Raw genomic sequence first — 22,533 nt, forward strand, 5'->3', positions numbered from 1 at the left:
TTTAATGGGTTAATCTACAAAACAATCTAAACAAGGTTTATGTGAATGAAATGAAATGCGTTTGTGTATGTGTCTTTCAGATGTGAATGAGTGTGTGTCTCTGCCGGGTGTGTGTGGCTCAGCTCGTTGTGAGAACGTGGAGGGGTCCTTCATGTGTGAATGTGACCAGGCAGGTCACAGCTACGACACGGCGGCCAGACGGTGCGTCCACGCTGCAGCTCTAGGTAAACACATATGAGACTACATGGCTGCTGTGTAGCTGCTGCTGCTCACACGAGCCACAACCCAACTCCATCCCAGCCCCATGCCGTTAATAAGATTTTCATCTCTGTTGTTGCTGATGTTGCTGGTGTGGGGGCCTCTTCCATTGCTGAAGATGGAATAACGATCCTTGGACTTTCTTTTCCCCAACTGCCAACAAAAGCTGCAATTCCTCTAATAGCCACTTGAGGTTGTAGTGAGTCAGTCTCCTTGTTAAAGCATCCAGCTTTAAAACAGAAATTAACAAAAGTTACCCCTTCTTAACAACAGTATGAGAGGGGAATGATTTTTAGAACTGAGCTGACTAATTTTATTAAGGCTTAAAGTTGGCCTTGTTTGACTGACAGGTGGATGGTCACACAGGCAGCTGTAGCTGCTAGCTGTCTGCTAGGCTTCACCTCAGCTAGCTAGCATGCCTGAACTGAACCTCTCCTCTGTGTTTGTGCTGTTTGAGCTTTTTTAATGCAATTATTGGATCAATAAAAAGGCTACTGTGAGGTTATTGTACTAAAGAGGTCTGAGCTCTAGTTCTGCTCAGTGAAATTCTTGGGTCTGTGTCCTGGAGCATGCTAACCACGCTTGATAGCATTAGCTGATATCTTGGGTCACTTCTGGCTACACGAAAAACTGTATTTTGAAATAACCGGTGATGGTCGCCAAAGATGACCTCGCAGAACAAAAGCTAAAACATGCCAAACACCCAAACCTGTTTGGTAGATGCTAATTTAACTTTCATATTCTCATTTTTCTTCAGAAACAGACATAGTCCGTGCCCGCCAATCCTCTACCACCACCACCTCCTCCGCTTTCCACGCCAGCGTGGTGGAGCTGTCTCCGATGCTGCCGCCCCTTCCTCAGGCTCGTCCTGGCGAGCTGAGGGAGTGTTATTACAACCTGGCAGAGCGGGGAACCTGCAGCCTGCTGGCCACCAACACCACCCAGCAGGAGTGCTGCTGCACACTGGGGCAGGGCTGGGGGCTGGGCTGCCAGTACCACCCCTGCCCTACAGCATACACAGGTGGGAAAGCTTGTGTGTATAGTGAATGCAGGCCACCTATCAACCTATCAGGACTTCAGAGCTGCGCTTTGGTTCATTTTCTGATAAAGTCTTTCTGTGTTGCAGCTGAGTTTCTAACTCTGTGTCCCAGTGGGAATGGATATGTTACAGAAGGACCAGGAGCCTTCAGCTACAGAGGTACAAACACAGACAGACCTCTTTAACCCTGACCCCACTGCATTTCACTTCCTGACTGATGATGTTACTGGGTCGCAGAATGTCCGGTCGGCACAGATACCGTTTCCAGATGTTTTCAGATATTTGCTGTGTTTTCAGAAAGTTGGGAATTAGTAACCCAGAAGGTATAAGAGTGTTTTTAAAACCCTCAGACTCAGAAAGTCTGGACTGTAAAAAACAGGATCAGTAACAATCCGTACGTCACAACGCTGCAGGGAGGTACAGCGGACATGAATGAGAACATCTTTGAGACACGTGTCCTTTTTCGTGCCTTTGTTGCCAGATGTGGATGAGTGTAAGCGTTTCCATCCAGAGGTGTGTAAGAACGGCGTGTGTGTCAACAACATCCCGGGATACAGCTGCTACTGCTCCAGCGGATACGTTTACAACAGCACGCTGCTGGAGTGTGTTGGTACGCCGAACCGAAGCTCAGCAGCTTAATTTGCTCAAACCGATTTGAATTTCTGTGTCAATAAAGTTTTTTCCCTCCTTGTTTGTGTCAGATCATGATGAGTGTGAAGAGGAGAGCTGTGTGGGAGGGATTTGTGTGAACACAGTTGGTTCGTATTACTGCAGCTGTCAGCCTCCTCTGGTCCTCGACGACACCCAACGAAACTGTGTCAACTCCTCCGACCTCAATCAGGGTAAACCTGAGCTTCCTGCTTCTACTTCTCCTCCCTAGAAATAATAGAAATATCCTTTATTGTCCATCATCACGGAAACTCTGGTGTTCCAGCAGCACAGTGACAGGCAGACGCAGCATGCAGACTCACACAAAAGTCGAGAAACTATATGAATAGCTTCCTGCCATCAGTTTTGCTTTGCTTTGCTTTCTCTGCTCTGGTGTTGACTTCTTCATGCTCTCCAGATGAGAACCTGTCCATATGCTGGCAGCACGTGACGACAGGCCTGGTGTGTCAGAGCGTTCTGATGGGAGCTCATATCACCTTCACAGACTGCTGCTGTCTGTATGGGCAGGGCTGGGGGTTCAGCTGCGCCCTCTGTCCTGCCCCCGACACAGGTAAACAAAAGAACCACTGGAAACTATAAAAACATCTGGTGTCTCCTCAGGAAGGCTGTTAGGAAGACGTCGAGAGGTTTTATTGTTTTTATACCTCCAGAAATCATCAAAAGCTCCAAAGCCGTGTGTATTCAGTGTTGTAGATTTTGAAGCCATTACCCCGACGTGGTGACATTTACAGGAGAAGAATTTTAAGTTGTTAAACTGGAATTTGAATTGGGAAGCCTTCCTGCTGTCACCCTCTGTGGAAGCCCAAAGATGAATTTCAATGCAGAGGTCACAGCTGTAGTTTAAACATCCTAAATATCATCAGTTGGTATGATGACCTTGTAGCATATTTAACAGATTAACTGGCATTCGTCTCTCCACAGAGGGGTATGCCAGTATGTGCAGTTCGTTCCCTCCTCCGCCTCTTTTCCCGGCGACTTATCCGGACTCTGAAACGGAAGCAGGTCGAAGACGAGGGAGTGGTACAGAAAACTGTTCACATTTCTCAGTTTTATTTTGAGTTTTAATCTAAAGTCGAGTTTAATTTGACTTTCTCGTTCCTCCTCATGAACTCAGCTTCTCCAAACCTGCCTCCTTATGGACTCGACTACTTCCCTGTGATTCCCGGCAGAGACTACGGTCACTCCGACTATGATGATTACTCTCCAGCAGAGGGCAGCAGGTCAGGCTTCAGAGGGAGCCTGCCAGATGAAACGTATCGTAGGCCTGAGTACAGGTGAGACCAAACTCATGGCTGTCGCTGTTCTAATAATCATCAGGTTACGTTAACAGATGTTTGTGTGTCACAGCACTGGTTACTACTCCGAGGGAGACTACGGGCCTCCTGACAGCTCCCAGTCCAGACCGCCTCCCTTCCGCATTCCTCCGGACCCACGAGCTGACATTGGGCTTGGAGTCGTGCCTCATCCACCATCCAGGCCCGACAGTCCTCCTCTCAGCCTGGCCCCGCTGCCTGGAGGGCGCTACGAGGAGACAGAGGAGGAAGGGGAGGACAGGGCGTGGAGGCCGGGGCCGCCCTTCCCTTCTTTCACCGACAGGAGCGGAGGAGGAGGGGTACCGAGGAGGCTGTATGAGAGTGAGTCCAGAAACAAAACTTTTATTTAAAATGCAAAGAAAAATATAAAAACGTGTGAACATAAAGCGCTGCTTCAGTGCTGAGGCCAAAGGTCGAGGTGGACCGGGTCAGGCCAGGTGAGCAGCAGGTGAACTAGCTGAAACTACCAACACAGTGAAGCCTGCTTTCTCCTTCTCTCATCTCTCAGGGCGTTACGAGTCATACGCCAGCCTGAGCACAGCTGAGGATTGTGGGATCCTGCACGGCTGTGAGAACGGCAGGTGCATTCGTGTTGCAGAGGGTTACACCTGCGACTGTTACCAAGGATACGAGCTGGACATGACCACTATGACCTGCATAGGTAAGGCTGCAGAGGAGAGCACAGATCGCTATGAGACAGCAAAGAAGAAGATAAACTGTTAAAGCCTCAATCACAGACGCCCAGAGACCCGATTCACATTTCCCCCTAGCAACCAGCAGTTGCCAGGCAGTCGTCCTTTGCTGTGTGACCAGGGCTTGATGAATCACATTTATATGTTAGATTTCCAGTACTGAATTACTGATTGTGTGTGTGTGTGTTTGCAGATGTAAATGAGTGTGAGGACAGCGTCAGGATTGAGTACCCGTGCGTGAACGCTCGCTGCGTGAACACCGACGGCTCGTACCGCTGCGTCTGCAGGAGAGGATACGTCATGTCTCGCAGACCGAACCACTGCGTGGCTGCTTAGAACAGAGTGCGCTGGACTGGGATCTGTAGGCCAGCGCAGACTGGCTCAGGCTTTTTTATTCTCCAGATTAGATAAACTAGACTTGACCAGGCGAGAATAGACTGGACACTAAAAGACTCTAGATTGCACTAAACTGGGCAAAGCTAGACTGGGTTAGCCTGAACAACACAGGGCGACGTCTGATTAGAGAGCAACTCATCATCCTGGTTTAGCCTGAACACACTTCACTAATGCCTCCACAATCCAGACCTGAATACACCCTCCATTTGTTCACCTCACCTGTGTTGCAGGTGGATTGTGTTTGTTTTTCTTTAACTGGGCAGGTAGTTATCAGACACGTGGTAGTTTGGTTGGACCTGAGTGGTGATAAAAGCAACGATAAATCAGTGTGTCTGTTAGAGCCCAGTGTGGTTGCTGTAAAACACCTGGTTGCCTCAAATTGTGTGTAATTCAGTCAGAGTTCATACATAAACATAAACCTGAGCAGATCAACGTGTCATTGTCTCAAACCCCCGTAGGAAGCCAGGACTATCCTTGGATGGCCCCATGGATGAGTATTCTTATTATACTGCAGTATTTACTCCATTTGGACACGCATCTGTTTCATCACCTTGTGTGTGTGGAGTGCACAGGACACGGAAAATTCAGTGACACATAGCAAGCAAATATCACCTAATATTATAATAACTTTATAAAGCCTAAAAACACGAGGGCGAAAAATGTTTCAGGTTTAGAAACTCTGTTTTAGGGAACAAAAGGTTTGGCCTTAAAGGGACCCATCATCATCATCATCATCATTATTGTTATTATCACTTTCATCTACATTTTTATTCCTGGACTCCACTAGAGTAGCTTTACATGACACACAGTGGCACATTAATCTTCCTCTAATCGGCACGAGCCGATTTTGTTTCTGTCTCTTTAAGGCCCCCCTCCCTATGAGCCCACATTCTTCTGATTGGCCAGCTTCTGGAAGCCTGTTGGGAAGCAGCTCCCAGTGATTCTGGCTTGTACTTCCTTTATTCTGTTAGCTGACTCACTGTCGAAGCTTTTGTTTCCCTCTAACTCGTCACAGGAAACACAATTCGTCTTCTTTAATATTCAGATGTTTGTAGCTGATGTATGACTCGGTGGTGCAGTCCACTCCACAGTCCTCTAAAGAGTGTGGGAGTTGAATGTTCCAATCAGACTAAAGAGTTTATTAAAGTTTGTAAAGTTAACGACTCGTACCTCCTTGAAGCGTTGTGCCCAGTCTGACCCAGTCTAGCCCTGTTTGACCCCGTTTCATTTAAAGCACTACACAAGGAACCAAGCTGCACCCAAAGCCCACCAATACACTCACTGGTCACTTTATTAGGTACACCTCTGCGGTAACAGGTTGGACGCCCTTTTTCCTGTTTTAATTCTTCATGTCTCAACATTCCTGTAAGATTTTGGTTCATATTAACCTGACATCATCATGACATCATCCCAAAGCTGCTGCAGATTTGTCATCTGCATCCATGATGAGAATCTCCCGTTCCACCACATCACAAAGGTGATCCACTGGAATGAGATTTTGGGCTGAAACATTGGTTTCCCTCAATATTTGAGTACAGTGAACTCATCATCATGTTCAAGAAACCAGGCTGAGATAATCTGAGCTTTGTGACACGGTGTGTTATCCTGCTAAAAGCAGCCATCAGAAGATGGGTTGGACATGGTCAGCAACAACACTTAGGTAGGCTGTGGGGTTTAAACGATGCCACCACACCAGCAGCTTCAGAGGTGCTCTTCTTTATGCACGGCACTGTAACAAGCAGCTGTTTGAGTTATCGTTGCCTTCATGTCATCTTCCTCTGACCTCAACAAGTCATTTTCTCCCAGAGAACTGCTGCTCACTGGGTATTTCCTCTTTTTCCGACTGTTCCCTTTAAACACAGAGATGGTTGGTGGGAAAATCCCAGTTACAGCAGTTTCTGAAACACTCAGACCAACAACAACACATCACCTGTCTTACCCATTCTGATGCACAGTTTGAAACTCAGCAGGTCTCCTCGACCACATCTTTGCACACTGGGTTAAGCCGTGTGATTGGCTGATAAGACATTTGAGCTAACAAGCAGTTAAACAGGTGTACCTAATAAAGTGAGAGATGAATGTAGGTTTTCCATGACACACTGTCAGGATGTGGTCATGTACAGCAAAACAAAAGGACTGAAGTTGTCCTGCAGGTGAAGAAATGCTTTATGTATGTTTGCTTTGTTTAACCAGCAGATTTGTGAAGTTCAGATAAGTCTTTACAGACGTAATCGTCAGCTTTATTTATACAGCTAGCTCTGGTGTGCTACAGTAAAAGAAATTAAAGTAGAACGATGTGTTCAATTAAACTGAGATTAAAAAGGAGTCAATGTATTTTACATATGCATTCATAAAATGACCAGCCTCAGTTCTTACTTACAGTTCTTACTCTTATTAGCATGAGCCTAAATGCGTGTTAGTGCGCAAAGTTAAAGCTAGTACACTCACTATGTGCTACAGTCAAAGCTAGCATAACCTAAAGTTATGCTAATTAAAGACTTTAAATGTTAGCTATCAAGCACTAGCTAATATTTTGTTCTAAAAGTTACTGCAATATTTAAATTAATATTCAACACACCTAGTAAGCTTACTAATGAGCTATTAGCTTGAAAAATATTAATACATGTGTGCTCATTAGCTATTAGCACACTACTGAATGAAGAAGCAGGGAGTTTTAGTTTGACGCACTGTTCTACTTCAAAATAATTTTCTGTGTAGTCGCAAAAATACTGACGCAACAGTTTTAGAAGACTGCATTTAATTCTTTTAACTGAATATTTGTTTATTTTCTGGCCATGTTTGCTAGCTAGTGATCTGTTAGCTGCAGGATAATAGGCTAGTTTTTTTTTCTCTACTAGATATCCGGTTGTTCAGTGATGACGCGACGAATCCTACTTCCGGGTCTAAAGTAGTCTGCGTTTAATATGGCTTTTGTGTTGTTAACATGTTTAATGTTATGTATTTTCTTCTATTTGATCTCAAAAAGCTCCTAAAACAGTCAGTGATCACTGTTGACCTCCCTCGGCTTTTATTACCGCTAATCATTTATTTAAGCTCAGTTTTTAAAACCTTAGGATGTAACTACAGCCCAGCCCATGCAGCAGTATATGAATGACTAACCTCATATGTGGATGGATTATCTCAGTTGTTCTCCTGGCTGAAGTTTGGTCCTTTTACAGCATCCTGCCATGCGATTACATTTGTTCCTGACCACCGACAACACTCACGTTAACTTTTATCGAGTGGAAAAAAAAGTTAGCTTGTTTATATTAAGCTAACATAGCTGTGTCGCTAGCGGTCATGTAGCACATCATTATATACCAGGTAGCTCAACTTCAGTAACCCTACAAACGTCACTGCTGTTTAGTTTTCTGTCTTCATTTATGCTGGAAGTGATAAGAAAGCTGTACGTTTTAATTTGTTTCCAAAACCCCGCAGGCAGGACATGCTATATTGTATTTAGATAGAAGCTAGCGAGCTAACTCCCTGCTAACTTCTAACTCCGTTAAATGTCATAAATTCAGTTTTCATGGATGCCTGGACGTTAAACTCAATTGTTACACCTGGTAGAGCAGAACGCTGATCATTTTATTAAAGATGAAAGACTTTAGACAGTTTTTCAACTCTCAGTAATGCCATAGTGATGTTTGATATATGGACCTGCAGCGGAGTTTAGGCCCAGACACGGCTAGTGACGTCAGACTGAACAATCGGATTGATTATTGAAATACCATGACAACGGGTTCACAGTCCCCTAGTTTGTGCCTTTTAATTGTTGATTTATAGTTTATAGCAACATTTATTAACTTTTGATATGTTAGATGAGATTGAAAAAAACTAACTTGGAACAGAATTTTTTTTTTATTTACCAAAGTACTAACATACTGAGTCAGAATTCCCAGAGTTCATTTACTATATTAACCAAAGTAAATATTCTGTCAGCCTTTTAGCAGTGAGTGGACTGTTAACTGTTAGCTCAAGAGCTAATTTATAAGCTAAGCTTCCCAACAGTTTCACAAATGATATTGTTTTGAAATTCAGATATGTACAAAATGTCACAGAAAATCTCCTTTGTGAACAGACATTCCTAACTTTATATATTAGGACAGTTATATGTTCTTTAGTACGGAAGAGGAATAGGGCCACTGTTTAAAAAAAAAATGGGCATGTCTTTTTTTTTTCTTTTCTAGAATTCTGAGAAAAAAACTTTTTCATCCGAATAATCTTTAAACTTTAATCTCTTTAAACTTTAATCTCTTTAATCACTTTAATTCTGAGATTAAGTCAGAATTCTGACAAAAAAGAAGTTTTTTTCTCAGTTTTTTTCCTCAGATTTCTAGAAAAGAAAAAAACAGGACGTGCTCGTTTTTTTCCCAGTGTCCCTAATCCTCTTCCGCACATTTCAGACTGTGCATTAAAATATTGGCTTTAATCTGAGCAGGTTTATATCACTGTAAAATTATCTGCTACCTTTTTCTAACTTTTAGATTTCAGCGATCATCTGATTCACAGTCTGATTCTATTTATTTGTCTTCATGTCATCAAATCTCAGGTGCGGCTCCGAACACGTCACATCTGATCGACGCAAATTTGGTTTTTTTTTGTGACAGCGTGATTTTCAAATTGATTTGAATTGGAATTATGTTTTGATAACCTAGAAAGTGACGTTTACAGGCATGTGAAACATTATAGTTAAACCAAACTGTGTCTTTTTAAAAAATGTATTTGTGTGTAAAAATAATACAAAAATCTAGAAACGGTGGTTTCGTGTGATGTTCTGCCTCTAGCCTCGAGTAAACACCTGCCTGCTAATACAGAGTCTCACTAAACTTAACGCACATTAATATCAGCAGATACATTTCAATTTGCCGAGAACTGCTGAGAACGTGGCCAGACTTTAGCTTGAACCTGTTTGTGGGAATACTAGCTGTTTTGCTGACATGTCTGTACTTTTGTGTTTTCCAGAACATGAATAGAAACTTTATGCAGTTTCCACTCCTGAATATACTGGAAGCTGTGCTCACTCATATTGTGTATATAATAATTCACCTGCTCACTGAATAATCTTTATTTTGACCATAATATTTCTGGCCTGTAAGAGAACGTGTTGATTGTGTTTTATTAACCTCTCGATGCAGTTAACGTGTTGAAGCGTAGCATGATGAACTTCCTGTTTCCTGTCTCCAAGTATACCATGCACTGTTCCACGTTTATGCTCACGTGGCACGTTTTGTACATTTTGGTCTCTGATGTTTGTTCACTTGTTAACTTTGCTAATGATTCACACTTTTATCACTGTTTGTATGACATGAAACGAAAATATATTTGCACATGTTTATTGAAACCTGCATCCGTGGTTTTGTTTCCCTTCTTTATAATCTGTAGGACAGGAAGAGCAGCTGGGAGCAAAGGTCGTGTAGCCCCTGACCGGTCACTACGGAGATATAAGCATTTTACACTGGCTGGTTTTTTGCACTTATAAACACTGCAGTATGTTAGCGGGTCACAAATACGCAACAGTGGTGAATCCTTCCAACAGAGAAAAGGAAACGCGTACCGTGAGCTGTATGTGAGGCTGGACATGAAGAAACCTCTATCAGCTGACTAATCAGAGATGGAGCTGGACAGGATGTGCAGCAGGTTAGCGTGATTAGTGTCAGGCAGAGAGGATGTTGGAGCGTGAGGAGATACTGATTTAGAGGGCTTCTCTGTACTTTAGACAGAGAACTCCAGCTTAACTCAGGGATTCCAGCTCAAATTTCCGACCCAGGATTTCCAACTTCATGGAGCGCATGTAACTTCCTGCTTCTGTCCTTGCTGCACTCTGCAGGCTGTTTGAACATCTTCAGTTGTCAGCCTCGCATTGCACACAAACACATGTCAAACAGTGTGTGTGTATTTGATGTCCTCTCGGTGACAGTGGTCATCTGTAAGGAGGATTACGTCTTAAATGTAATAACATTCTTGTAGACTGAACTCTGATAGGTTGTTAATAAGAGGAGCGGAACCAGCAGCAGTCACTGCTCTGACTGGTCTGCTGCTGGTATCAGTGTCCTCCTCTGCGTTACGGCCTGAGCTCTTTGTTTACACTGTCCACTGTTGGGAAGCTGCATTAGCGTGTTGCTAACAGTTAACCATTGTTGCGGAGTCACCTCAGGTGATGCTCGTGTGCTGGCCGGCTTTAATCCTCCACCTGGCTCCATAACCTTAATGCCTGCACTGTGCGTGTAGATCCAGGCCTGTAAGCCACTTTGTATTATAGGCCAATCTGTCCACACACACTCTCACCTGCAGGCAGTATTAATGGAATTACAGAGGTCCACCCAATACGAGGCTGAAGCCGTGAGCCAGCGGAATATCAGCTTTCAGCCGCAGATCCTCCAGCGCTGGTTACACACCACAGCAGATATCCTGGTTCAGCACACGCTCAGTTAAGCGCACACAGCCTGCAGTTAAAAGAAAGTGGAGAATAAAAGCTTCAACTTCTTTAATTCAAGGTTCAACGTAAATAATTTAACACAATATCAAAGATTTTACAGAAAATCAACGCAGAAGAATCAAGACCACAAAAATCCGAGAGAAACAGAAAATCTCACACACGTCCACCTGCAGCTCCAACGCCGTCCTGTAGACGGTATAAAAGATGGACGCCATCGCCATGACGTCACCTGCTCGTTTCTGAACGAGGTTCAAAAGCTTGAGGTTGAGAGGTTGAGAGTTCCTGTAGTCTGGCCAATAAAACAGTTGCTGGACAACTGACCAACAGCCCGTCCAGGAACAAATGTAAACTTTTACAAATGACTGCTCAGCCGTGTCTGTACACAGCAAAATCTCCAGTGTTAAATTAACACTAGAGCGTGTCTATATGGGTCCACACCTCTGAGTGTTAAATTAACACTTTTGACAGTGTTATATGTTTAAAAGTAACCTGGTCAGTTTTGAAGATTAACAATGGCTAACACTGAGCAGTGCTGATTTTCTAACACTGGATTATTTCTAACATTTTGAGTTATTTTCCAGTGTTAGAAACTCAGCACTGCTCAGTGTTAGCCATTGTTAATCTTCAAAACTGACCAGGTTACTTTTAAACATATAACACTGTCAACAGTGTTAATTTAACACTCAGAGGTGTGGACCCATATAGACACGCTCTAGTGTTAATTTAACACTGGAGATTTTGCTGTGTAATCAAACCTCTGTAACTTTGCTTCACTTCAGCAGCATCAGGTCATGTTCACATGCTGAAAGATTTTCTTGTAAAACAAAAGGGTGGCCTATCAAAACAAACGTTTGGGAACCATTGAACCACTTTGCCCGAAGGAGCTGCTCGGTCACGTGGAGAAGTTAAGGGCTGCAGGTTGAACGAAGCTGCTCCACGTTTCCTTGAAGACACCTTTACCTGCTCACATTAACCAAAATAGAGTGTAATAGGATCGAGGCAGAAGCACTGCTGTACGATGGGCTGTGACTGCAGGAGCATGAAGGCTCACGTTAATAAACGAGTCCTGCTGATGGATGCAGTCCTGGAGGCCTGCAGGGTCTGACACGAGGTTGACCCAGATCTCATGGAGGTGAGTGGGTCAGCTGATGCCGCAGGGTTCACTGACAGACCTTTCGGCTCAGATTAGCTCTCTGCACTCCAGGATGATTCACGGCTGTGCATAAAATGCAAACTTCCCGCCTTCGAACAGGCGCTGATGGCAGAAAGACGGCATGAAACACCGGTTTACCCCACGGAGCCCCGCTGTCAGATATAACAATGTCTGTGACGCTGGGTTTAACAAATAACTGCTCAAAGTTTTAAAAACACATTTGGCGCCATCTTCTGTCAGCACGGGACGTGACGTCATGTGATTGGTTGGCTAACATTAGTTTATGTTAGCTAACTAGTGACGGGATCGATAACTCACAGGAAAATAAGGACACTGAAACTAAACAGCAGTGTGAGGGGGCAGTTTAGTGCTGCAGCAGTGAGTTTATTTTAAACCGAGGACATACTGTCTGTAACAGGAAGTGGCTGTTCGCTGTTTGCCCTGCTGCACTCGGACAGGATGATCCAGCTGTTAGCCGCTGTTCTGGGAATCCATCCTACCCGTTGTTTATGCACACAACACGAAATTAAGTGCCAAACCATCCTACTTTTGTGAATTTGACCTACAAGCAGAGATGGGCAGTAATGCGTTACTGTAATCGATTACTTTTTTTAAAGTAACGAGTAAAGTAAGGAATTACTATTGCAAAAAAAGGTAATTAGATTACTGTTACTTTCCTGTAAGCACGCTGCGTTACTGCGTTACTAAAACCGTGATTTTTTTGCAAGTGTCTCATGACAGTGACGTAAGCGACAGCTGTGTGCAGATCAACAATCGATCATATATCGAGTGCAGAGAGAGTATGAGCGTGCAGCGTTTAAAGCCTGGAAGTACTGACCTTACTTTGAGTTTGATTCTGTAAAAAGGGACAAAAACATTAGTGTCCGCTGTGCGTGGGAAGAAACCCCTAAACTTCAGAGCAAGCATGACGCTGTTTGCTTGCTGCATAAAGTTAAAAGATTAAAACTAATAAAACGAGTTTTAAAAAGAGACTTTTCCATTTGATTACATTTTGTATGATGGATTATGCAGAAAAAGTAGAATTGGGCTGAAAGATCTATCACTTTATCACCTCTTCAGGTTGTAAATCGTGTTTTTAAAAAAGTAACTAAGAACTAATTACTTTTGAAAATAAGTAATCAGTAAAGTAACGGGATTACTTTTTTGGGGAAGTAATCAGTAATTAGTTACTGATTACTTTTTTCAAGTAACTTGACCAACACTGCTTACAAGCATACTTTAACAACTAAAATTCAGCGGCGAACCATGCTACCTTTGTGAATGTTACCTACAAGCATACTTTAACGGGTAAAATGAAGTGGCAAACCGTCCTGGCTTTAAGAATATAAGCTACAAGCATACTCTGATGGGCAACGTTAAGTGGCAAACCGTCATACCTACTGAAATTTGTGCTGGAATTACTCTGTGACAGCAGAAATGTGCATAAACTACTTATGGTAGGACGTTTTGCCAAAGTAGGATGGTTTGTCAGAACACTGTAATGTTCACGTTTGTAAATGAGGACTTTGGAGGAGAGCCTGTGTGAGCCAGGAGCCTGATTTTTCCCCCCTCTGCGCTATTTTATCTAGTAAAATAATCTCTAAGCAGACAGTTTACACGGTTACAGCCACCACATGCTCAGAGACCCTAGCATGATCAGGAATCCCATCAGCACCTCTGCAGGGAGGAGAACGTTTGGAGACCTTTGTTGTTTCCTCACATCATCTCACTGACTGATTACTGAGTAAAAGTGAAGCCCCGGTGTAAGTGATACATTCGCCTCAAGGTGCTTTACATTGTAAGGTCGACCCTACAATAATACATACAGAGAAAAACCCAACAATCATATGACCCCCTATGAGCAGCACTTTGGTGACAGTGGGAAGGAAAAACTCCCTTTTAACAGGAAGAAACCTCCAGCAGAACCAGGCTCAGGGAGGGGCGGGGCCATCTGCTGTGATTGGTTGGGGTGAGAGAAGGAAGACACAGTCCTGATTTATAAAGTGCTGTACAAACACCAACGTCACAACTAACAGCGTGATTTTCCTGTTGGAGTGCAGCAAACAATCACTTCCTGCTAAAGACAGTGAAGTGGACAGTATGTCCTCGGTTTAACATAAATGATTCTCTGTGGGAAGATTCATATCTGCATGTCAGAGTTTTCCCATAATTCATAGCTGGTGACATCTATGACATGGAGCCAACCACTTCTTCGTGGTGTCATTGGCTCCGTGTCCAACCTCCACCCTGGAGGACCAGGTGCTGATTTTTGTCTGGCCTTTACCTCCACGGGCTGCCCGACCTGGTTAGACCTACCAGAGCATCATCACCCGTCAGCCTCCCACCTCAGTAAGACCCGGGAGAAGACGGAGGTAGAGAGGCACAGACTGAGTGGACACGAAGGCTGAAGCAAACAGGACTCATCCTTTAACTTTCAGCTGTGTGTGAATCATCAGCTGAACCACATCTTCCGACAGACGGGTCTGGTTATGCAGCTCTTATGAAACAGCAGATGTAGGTGAGACTGATCTGAGCTGCCTGAACGTCTGAGTGTAAGATTAGGACACTGTGTGTGTGTGTGTTTACATCACACACCTCGCTGTCAGAAAGTTGCTGCTTCAGCAGCCTCAATCCTCGCCGCTCGGGTCAGCGCCCTGAACACAAAGTGGTTTTCAAGTGTTTCTCGTCCTTCATGTCATCAGTTATTGATGTAAACAAAAAACATGATTCACCACAGGAGAACTTCTACGGTGGATAAAACACTATTTTTTTTATATAAGTTTTGCTCAAACTTAAGAATCTGTGACATCATTATCAGCGTCTGGCCAGATGTTCAGGCAGCTCGAAACAACACGACAAAACAAAAAGTTCTAATCTGGAAATGAAATACATGAAAAGGCTTTAAGTTGCTAAAGCAGGACCGCTGCTCGTTCTCAGCTCCACCCTTCCTTCTGTCTGCCTCAGTGCAGCGCCTCACTTCATCCTCTGTCTGAAACATGCGTCTTTTTAAAGTCCCTAAAACGGCCTCTTCCTTCTGACTGGCCAGCTTCCGGAAGCCCGCAGTGGGGCAAAAACCAGGGTCATAGCTGTACTGATTGTGTTTTGTGATGGCATGAAAGTAGGAAAAGTAGGAACATTTTCAAGGCTCCTGAACGCCTCACGGACCTTCAGGCTTCACGTGCTCTCAGCGTCTCTTTTTATTTTTATTTATTTTTACCGTCATCCAGTTTCACGAATTACAGTATGCTTGTATTTGTGTGTTGCATATTTACAGATGTAGACGCTACAGGGTGACATCAGCAGACCGGAGCTTCGGCCTCCCGTGGCCTACATCTGTCTCTGTCCAAATCAATAGAGATGATTGGTGGAAGAGGAGGAGAAGCTAACTCCCACCACGCCCTCTCAGAGAAGCAATATGCTGATTGGCTGATCCTACAGGCCCCGCCCCCTCACTCCCATCCCTTGCGATGACACAACAAACAGATAAATAACAGTGCAGACTCCTGAAAGCCTCAGATGTCCCTCTGAGACAGTCTCAGCACGTTTGTCCCACTTTTTCGTTGGACATTGAAGTATCATCAGAGACTTTTATTACTCGGGTGTTGGACGCTCCACAGCAGCTTCACGATGGAGCTGAAGGACTTCTGCGTGACGGGCGACCTGCTCAGCCCGCAGCGGTGAGTTCACGGAGCCTCGGCCTGAAACCGTCCTCAGGTCCAGATTCAAACGTTTTAGTGAAGTTAACGCGCTTTTTCTGGATGTGTGACAGTTTTCTTTGCAGCACGTTTTGAGTAGCACAGACAAATAAATCTAAAACGTTTGAAGGTACTTTTGGAAACTCTTTAAAATCTGATGCGAACACTGTGTGGCAGCGTTCCCCAAGTTTAACTCTGTTCTTTGTGCGTCTGAAAAAAACAAAAACAAACGATGCTGCTCTGTTTTTAAAATAACTCCAATTCTGTGCAAATGTGTATGACGTTTGTATATTATGTATGATGAACACGCTGTGCAGACTCACACGGTTTGTGAAATACAACCTCTGTGTTGATGTGAATATGAATAATAAGTTTTCCTGTCCTTGAACGCGACGTTGCAGCGCTGCACTCCCACACAGACTCATGTCCATGTGCACAACATCAATGATGATTTCCACTTTTACTGGCGGAGCTTTCTCTGATCAGAGAAGCACACAGACCAAACCTTATCTGAAAAGACTTGTTTTCATTATCGTAAAACACGATCTGGCATTAACAACGCGACACTTTGTCCCGATGAACGCGAACAAACGTCACCTTTGCACGACTACGAGCTCAGATTTAAAGGCTCATTTTCTTGTAAAGCGCCCCCTGCTGGTCATTACACAGAATGCACGTTTAAACTCTTCGCACCAAACTTGTGAAACTTGGAATGCGTTCATGGGAAACCCAGATCTTCTGTTTTTAACCCTGCAGGTCATTAACGGCCTCACTAATGTCAGCAGTCGGCTCGAGATTTTATTTTGTGTTCTGCACATTTTGTCCTGGTTTGTATTTCATGCTCCTCTTTCTTCTTCCTCCTTAGCATCCTGGACTCCTCTTCTCCCTCCTCCTCCCCCAGAGATGAACCTCAATCTCCACCCTCCTTCCTCCACTCCTCCCCCATTGGTCCCGCCTTTCCTCTGGAAGCCACTCCCACTCTCAGCCCTTCACATGCAGAATTCTTCCTCCACAGCCCGGCTTCTTCTTCCTCCTCATCCTCCTCCTCCTCCTCACCGTACAGTCTCCTGTGCCGAGCAGCGGAGCCCGACTCCCCGACAGGATGTAGTTCCAGCGGTGGAAGTAGCGTCTTGGTGTCGGAAGCGTCGCTGTGTTTTTCTGTATCGGACTCGTTTTCAGCGCAGGTGAAGTTTCTGTTTAATCACATTTAAAAACACAAACACTCTTAAAGTCTGAACGTCCCCGGGGTCGAACTGCCAAACTTCAAATTCACGTCCGTATCCAACTGTTCCTGGAAGTTTTCTCTGGTGCCCCAAAAGTCTTAATCCAGACTAGAGTCAGAGCTGAAGGTTGGACTGAGGTACCTGCTGAGCTCACTGACATCCAAATAAAATCCTCGAACGTCACTAAAACTAGAGCTCCGCCTTCATGGAGGTGTGTTAGTACAGAAACCTCACAGCAGTCATGTGATTGGCCATTAAAAAGGCCCCAACACCACTCAAACGCAGCCCCGAGGTCCAGTCCAGGAACAGTTAGCTGAGGTCTGTGGGGACCGTCTTACTGCTCGCCACTGATGATGACGTCGTATATCTGCAGGTCAACTCGATCCTGAGGGGCGACTACATGACCTCGATGGGGGCCGTGGGGCCCAAAAGGCTGTGTCTGGTGTGCGGAGACTTCGCCTCCGGGTATCACTACGGCGTGGCGTCCTGCGAGGCCTGCAAGGCTTTCTTCAAGAGGACCATCCAAGGTGGGAGGAGCACGTTCATCATCTCCTGTATAAAGAAATAAAAACATGAGGATGAGGACGGCTGATGATATATTTATAAAATATAATTCTTACTGTTACTAGTGTAAACGATGCTGGTCGTTTATGACATCAGGCTGTTGAGTGTAAATGTGTCCAAACAGCAGCCAAATTACGCTTTTTGCACGTCTCCTGTGTGAAACCTCCAAATAGGTTTTTAACGGCGCCCTTTAGAATAACGTGGTTACAAAGGACATCCTGTGAAGATCGACCCGCGATGTGAAACTGCCTTACAAAAAACACTAAAAAGGACAAACAGGGAATCCAAGTCATCAGTAGAGTCATAAATAAATAGACGCTCAGCTGGTTTCTATTAAATATCAAAGGTCTTACAGTCTGTGTGATTCATTAGCCGATCAATACAGCAGCGCTCGCTGTATCGATTAGTGTGAGAAGCCGTCGTCTCTCACATCAGCTGCTTGTTTCTCATTCCGGGCGATCGATTGGTCACGCCCGATCACTTCACTTATTGATCTGTGCAGAGAGGTCAAAGGGAGGCCACGAAGAAACTCACAGCAGAGGGTTTCAATATTACAGGGCACGATGATCCACGTTATTGATCCACGATGAGAGTTTGGGTTCATTTCTGATCACAGTCTGAGAGACTCTCACAAAGATCCTGCATTACTGCAGAGCTGTGACCACAGAATATAAAGCACCCTACAAACTGACCACTGCATTTGCAAATATGTGATGTCTCGATAAACCGAGCAGATATTTGAAGTTTACACAGCTACTGAAAATATGTTAAACATTTATTTTGAGACACAGAAAGATTAATAAGAGTAATATTAAAACTTAGTAGCGGCCGCCATTGTTGGAAACTGGAATTGGCTGGGCCGCGCTATGAATTCTGGGATATGGTGGGCCACGAAGGACACACCCGTCCCATCCTTCAAATTCGGGGAAATGAAGAACGCATTTGAAGGAGTCGATGAATTGGGACAGCCTTCGTCGCCTGGCTGTGACGTAATCGGCCTTCAAATGCGGCCTCCGAAGTATGCAGCCTACGTTTTGGGACACAGCTACTGACACTCCTGCTTTTATTTCCTGTTGTGGTTACCTAGGTAACATCGAGTACAGCTGCCCGGTGATGAACGAGTGCGAGATCACGAAGCGGAGGAGGAAAGCCTGTCAGGCCTGCCGCTTCCAGAAATGTCTGCAGGCCGGGATGATGAGGGAGGGTACGTTACACCAAACGACCGTTACGAGCTGGCAGGAAGTAGAACTACGTGTGTGTGAAACGCCTCTGCGTGTTGCAGGTGTCCGTCTGGACCGCGTCAGAGGGGGGCGCCAGAAGTACAAGAGGCGGGTGGAGACGGGACTGAGTTTATGCAGCAAAGCCCCGTACAGCCACCCGAGCAGCAGCAGTGAGTTCACCTTCGCTCCCTCTGAAGGCTTTCAGGTCAAACTACTCGTCCACGCCGTTTATCATCCACTTCCTGTCTTTTAGGGAACAAGGTCATTTCCCACCTGCTGCTCACAGAGCCCGCCCCTTTAGCTGCCAATCAGGACGATTCGACCAATGACAGCAGCTTGCGGATCCTGCTGATCCTGTGTGACCTCCTGAACCGGGAGCTGCTGCTTCTGATTGGCTGGGCAAAACAGATTCCAGGTACACGCTCGAGACCACCAAACAGGTCCCCAATCAAGACCACGCCCACCCTCAACCTCCACCTGGTCCCCAATCCAGACCACACCCACCCTTAACCTTTACTTGGTTATCCAGAGCACTGGAACATTATGTATAAACACAGGTAATATAATAATAATAATTATTATTATTTGTCATTTATTACTCTGCCCCGCCCACTCCCAGGCTTCTCCGGACTCTCATTGGTCGATCAGATGTCGCTTCTGCAGAGCGGCTGGATGGAGGCGCTGCTGGTGGGTGTGGCCTGGCGCTCCCAGGGCGCAGGGGGGGACGAGCTCGTGTTTGCCGGGAATCTGTGTCTGGACGAAGCTCAGTGTCGAGCCACGGGATTGGCTGACCTGTACGAGGCGCTGCGTCACCTGATAGCGAAATACAGAGCGATGAAGCTGAGCCCTGAGGAGGTGGTGACCCTGAAGGCCATGGCACTTGCCAACTCTGGTAAGAACAAGCCATTAGCACCACTGCCTGTAACCACAGTAGGACAGTACTGTGTGTCAGGGCAGAACAGGCCTGTAGGGGGCGATGTTTCCCTGCAGTTTTATAGGAGAAACAAATAATCTCGTTTTAATCTCGTCCTGATGGAGTAACCTGCTTATGCTCAGTGTTTAGGAGACACATTCTTCATGGTTTCTGTTTGACTCAAAGCATTATGGCTGCACATGAACTCAGATATTAACACTTCCTGGCTGTCTGAGTTTCAAAATAAGAGCCTGAGATGAATGATGATTAAGTTAAACAACTCGTCTGCATCTCACAGGACAGTACTGTGGTATAAATGATGCAGGAATTCCAGCACTCTCATGTTTTACAGCTTTTACAGTTTTACACACACACACACACACACACACACACACACACACACACACACACCTGATCAAGATGGCTGCTGTGTATCTGTGAGCGGGACAGCTGAGGAGCTCCAGCATGAACTCAGATATTGATTTTACCACAATAACCACTCCACTCATTGATCTTAGAGGAGTGGTTATTGATATTGATCAGACTCTGGGAGCTGAAACAGCAGTATTGATTAATCCCAGACTTGAATTAGTTTTGTGGCTCTCACTCTGTCGCAGTTCAGTGGTCAGCAGAGCGTTTAGTGGCGGCGCTGGAGGCTGCAGGCGAGGAGCAGCCGATCAATAACACTGAAGTCTGCTCAGACTCTCACTGTCTCAGCCTCAGATCAATAAACAGACTGGCAGACAGGCCTGTGGCTGCACAGCCGTCCTAAACCTGCAGATGCTCAGGCTCAGACGTGCAGACACACTCACAGCTTCTGATCAGTCGATCAGGGGAAACATATTGAGCTGATTAACAAGCAGCACCCAAACGTTCCGGTCTGTGATTTAGAGACGTGAACAGGACCCAGTCTTTAAAAACTAAAGCAGTCTGACACTGCACACGTCCTCCACCATCGGATGTCGAGTTTCATGCAAACTCATCCGTAACCAGTTCAGTTTTCCTGCTAACACAAAACCAACCAATCACATGACCTCACATGATGTAGGTGAGAGACTTTTGGAGCCAGTAGTGACCATATTTAGACCAGAGCCTCAAGTGGCCATGAGAGGAACTGCACTTTGTGTTTGTAGCAGAGTGTTTTGGTCGTTTGTCCTGATACAGCTGAGCATGCTGGGTGTAATGAGCGAGGAAGCATTCTAACCTGCGTCTGTCCGTCTGTCAGACGCCGACCCGGTGGACTGCCCGGACTCGGTGCAGAGGTTTCAGGACGGGCTCCACGAGGCGCTGCAGGACTACGAGTCGTCCCGCCGGGAGCAGCACCGAGCAGGACGGCTGCTCATGACCCTCCCCCTGCTACGACAGACCGCCGACCGAGCCGTGCAGGCTTTCCTGCGGCTGCACCGCCACCGCCACGTCCCCATCCACAAACTGCTGCTGGAGATGCTCGACGCCAAGGCCTGACCGCGTCCTGTCGGCCATTTATCGGGGAGACTGTAAAATGACCCAATGCACTTGACTTTTAGCTTTCAGAGAAGTTATATTTTTGTATCATGATGTTTGTTTTTTGGCAGAAATGAGCTTCCGTATTTTTTGTTTATGGGACTGTTCCTGCTCAGTAAAGCTCATTTCTGCTCAAAGATCCAGCGTTACAGCTTTTCATCAGAAAACATTAAAGTGGAACCGTTCTACTCATTTGCAGCGTGGGTTCTGCTAGGGCAGCTTTGCATGAGTCACAGTTCAGAATAACCCTTCTTTGTCTGATACTGGGCCTCTGTCTCAAACAAGCTACTCCCTGTTTAAGGGCTACCGTCCTACTTAAATGTTTGAACGGCGAGTGGGCGGGGCCTTTATGTCTGAGATGACTACAGTAGGGATATCCTCTGTGACATCACAGACCAACATCAGAAAAAAAAAAAGTTTGAAACAGAGTGTTCGTCTCACTGAAGTCGTTATTAGAAACTTGGCTCATGTTTATTATGAACAGGAAAGCAGAACAGAGCCACTTTAACCAATCAGCAAACACTTCTTTAAGCTCCGCCTCCTGTAGGAAAAGGTGGGCATATCTAGAGTCAGATTTAAATTTATTTTTATAAACTAAAATATTTGTGTGAGATATCCATTTTTCCACGATGATGCGATCAAACTGCGATGCTGAGTCGTCGTTTAAATGGCTGTGGATGTTTACTGTGTCAGAGCTGTTTGTTATAACAATAAATTAAAGCTTTTGGAATAAAATCAGGTGCTCATCTTTTATCTTCTAAAATATCTCGTCATGTCTCTAAGACATGAGTCTTTACAACACGAGCTGAGCTGTACGCACAGAGTTGGAAACCATTAAAAACATTACAGATTCCTAATGGCTGAAGATGCTGCATTCACAGGTCGTAGGAAACTAGAAATTTGTCATCCTCTGTGGAAGTCTCTCTCTAGTTTTTCACCATTTCAAACAATATACATAATATAATGATATATTATTAATAAATAATAAAATAGACATAATAAAATAACAGTTAAGTTAAACATATTTAAAAAAAAAAAGAAAAAGAAAAGTAAAACATAAGAGCGAAGACCTCGTGGAGTTTGTCAATTTGTCACTGTAAAATCTTCATCTTGTAACTCAGAGACTTTATTATTCCCACAGGGAAATTCAGTCATAGCAGTGTAAATACCACAAACGTCAAGTACTCATAAAAAATGCAGTGTATGTAGCCTGAACCACGAAGCAGCTCAAAGCAAACAGAGCGACAGGCTGAAGCTAAAAGTGTGTTCAAAGCTGAGCGAACATCAGAAACTAACCCGTGTCTGAGGTCAGCTTACCCGAGGAAGACTGTGGGCAGCAGGCGGCTCTGCTTCATCACAGTAAAGGAGGAAGACGCAGTTTTCCTGTAATCACCGGTTTACTCTGAGGCTTCCTGGAAATACATTTTCCCCTTAAAAGCACCAATGCAGCAGAAAA

At 45.0% G+C, this 22,533-nt stretch overlaps 2 protein-coding genes across 2 annotated transcripts in view; both read left to right on the forward strand.

Moving 5' to 3' along the window:
* Positions 1-9,711, forward strand: part of ltbp4 (latent transforming growth factor beta binding protein 4) — a 64,525-nt gene extending 54,814 nt beyond the window's left edge. The window contains exons 28-38 of the mRNA XM_085430988.1: positions 81-224; positions 1,016-1,279; positions 1,385-1,456; positions 1,779-1,907; positions 1,999-2,139; positions 2,364-2,516; positions 2,888-2,986; positions 3,081-3,240; positions 3,314-3,600; positions 3,788-3,940; positions 4,165-9,711. Of these exons, the coding sequence (XP_085287114.1) occupies positions 81-224; positions 1,016-1,279; positions 1,385-1,456; positions 1,779-1,907; positions 1,999-2,139; positions 2,364-2,516; positions 2,888-2,986; positions 3,081-3,240; positions 3,314-3,600; positions 3,788-3,940; positions 4,165-4,307 (1,745 nt within the window). The 3' untranslated portion in view covers positions 4,308-9,711. The remainder of the gene's footprint in view (positions 1-80; positions 225-1,015; positions 1,280-1,384; positions 1,457-1,778; positions 1,908-1,998; positions 2,140-2,363; positions 2,517-2,887; positions 2,987-3,080; positions 3,241-3,313; positions 3,601-3,787; positions 3,941-4,164) is intronic.
* A 5,572-nt stretch (positions 9,712-15,283) lies between these two features.
* esrrd (estrogen-related receptor delta) lies at positions 15,284-21,809 on the forward strand. Its single transcript, XM_085430989.1, has 8 exons — positions 15,284-15,636; positions 16,520-16,838; positions 17,251-17,404; positions 18,529-18,645; positions 18,724-18,831; positions 18,915-19,076; positions 19,281-19,553; positions 20,800-21,809. The coding sequence occupies exons 1-8, from the start codon at positions 15,587-15,589 to the stop codon at positions 21,036-21,038; spliced, it is 1,422 nt and encodes a 473-aa protein (XP_085287115.1). The 5' UTR covers positions 15,284-15,586; the 3' UTR covers positions 21,039-21,809.
* The last annotated feature ends 724 nt before the right edge of the window (positions 21,810-22,533 follow it).

This window comes from Copadichromis virginalis, linkage group LG14, assembly GCF_057382275.1.
Source record: "Copadichromis virginalis isolate Kocher_CV1m ecotype Utaka linkage group LG14, C_Virginalis_male_GT1.1, whole genome shotgun sequence".
NCBI lineage: Eukaryota > Metazoa > Chordata > Actinopteri > Cichliformes > Cichlidae > Copadichromis > Copadichromis virginalis.

Bases quoted from the DNA above. Each gene is read 5' to 3' on its own strand.
- esrrd (XM_085430989.1), top strand. From the start codon at position 15,587: ATGGAGCTGAAGGACTTCTGCGTGACGGGCGACCTGCTCAGCCCGCAG. The intron at 16,839-17,250 runs GTGAAGTTTCTG...GTATATCTGCAG, and splicing joins CGGACTCGTTTTCAGCGCAG to GTCAACTCGATCCTGAGGGG. The intron at 17,405-18,528 runs GTGGGAGGAGCA...GTGGTTACCTAG, and splicing joins CTTCAAGAGGACCATCCAAG to GTAACATCGAGTACAGCTGC.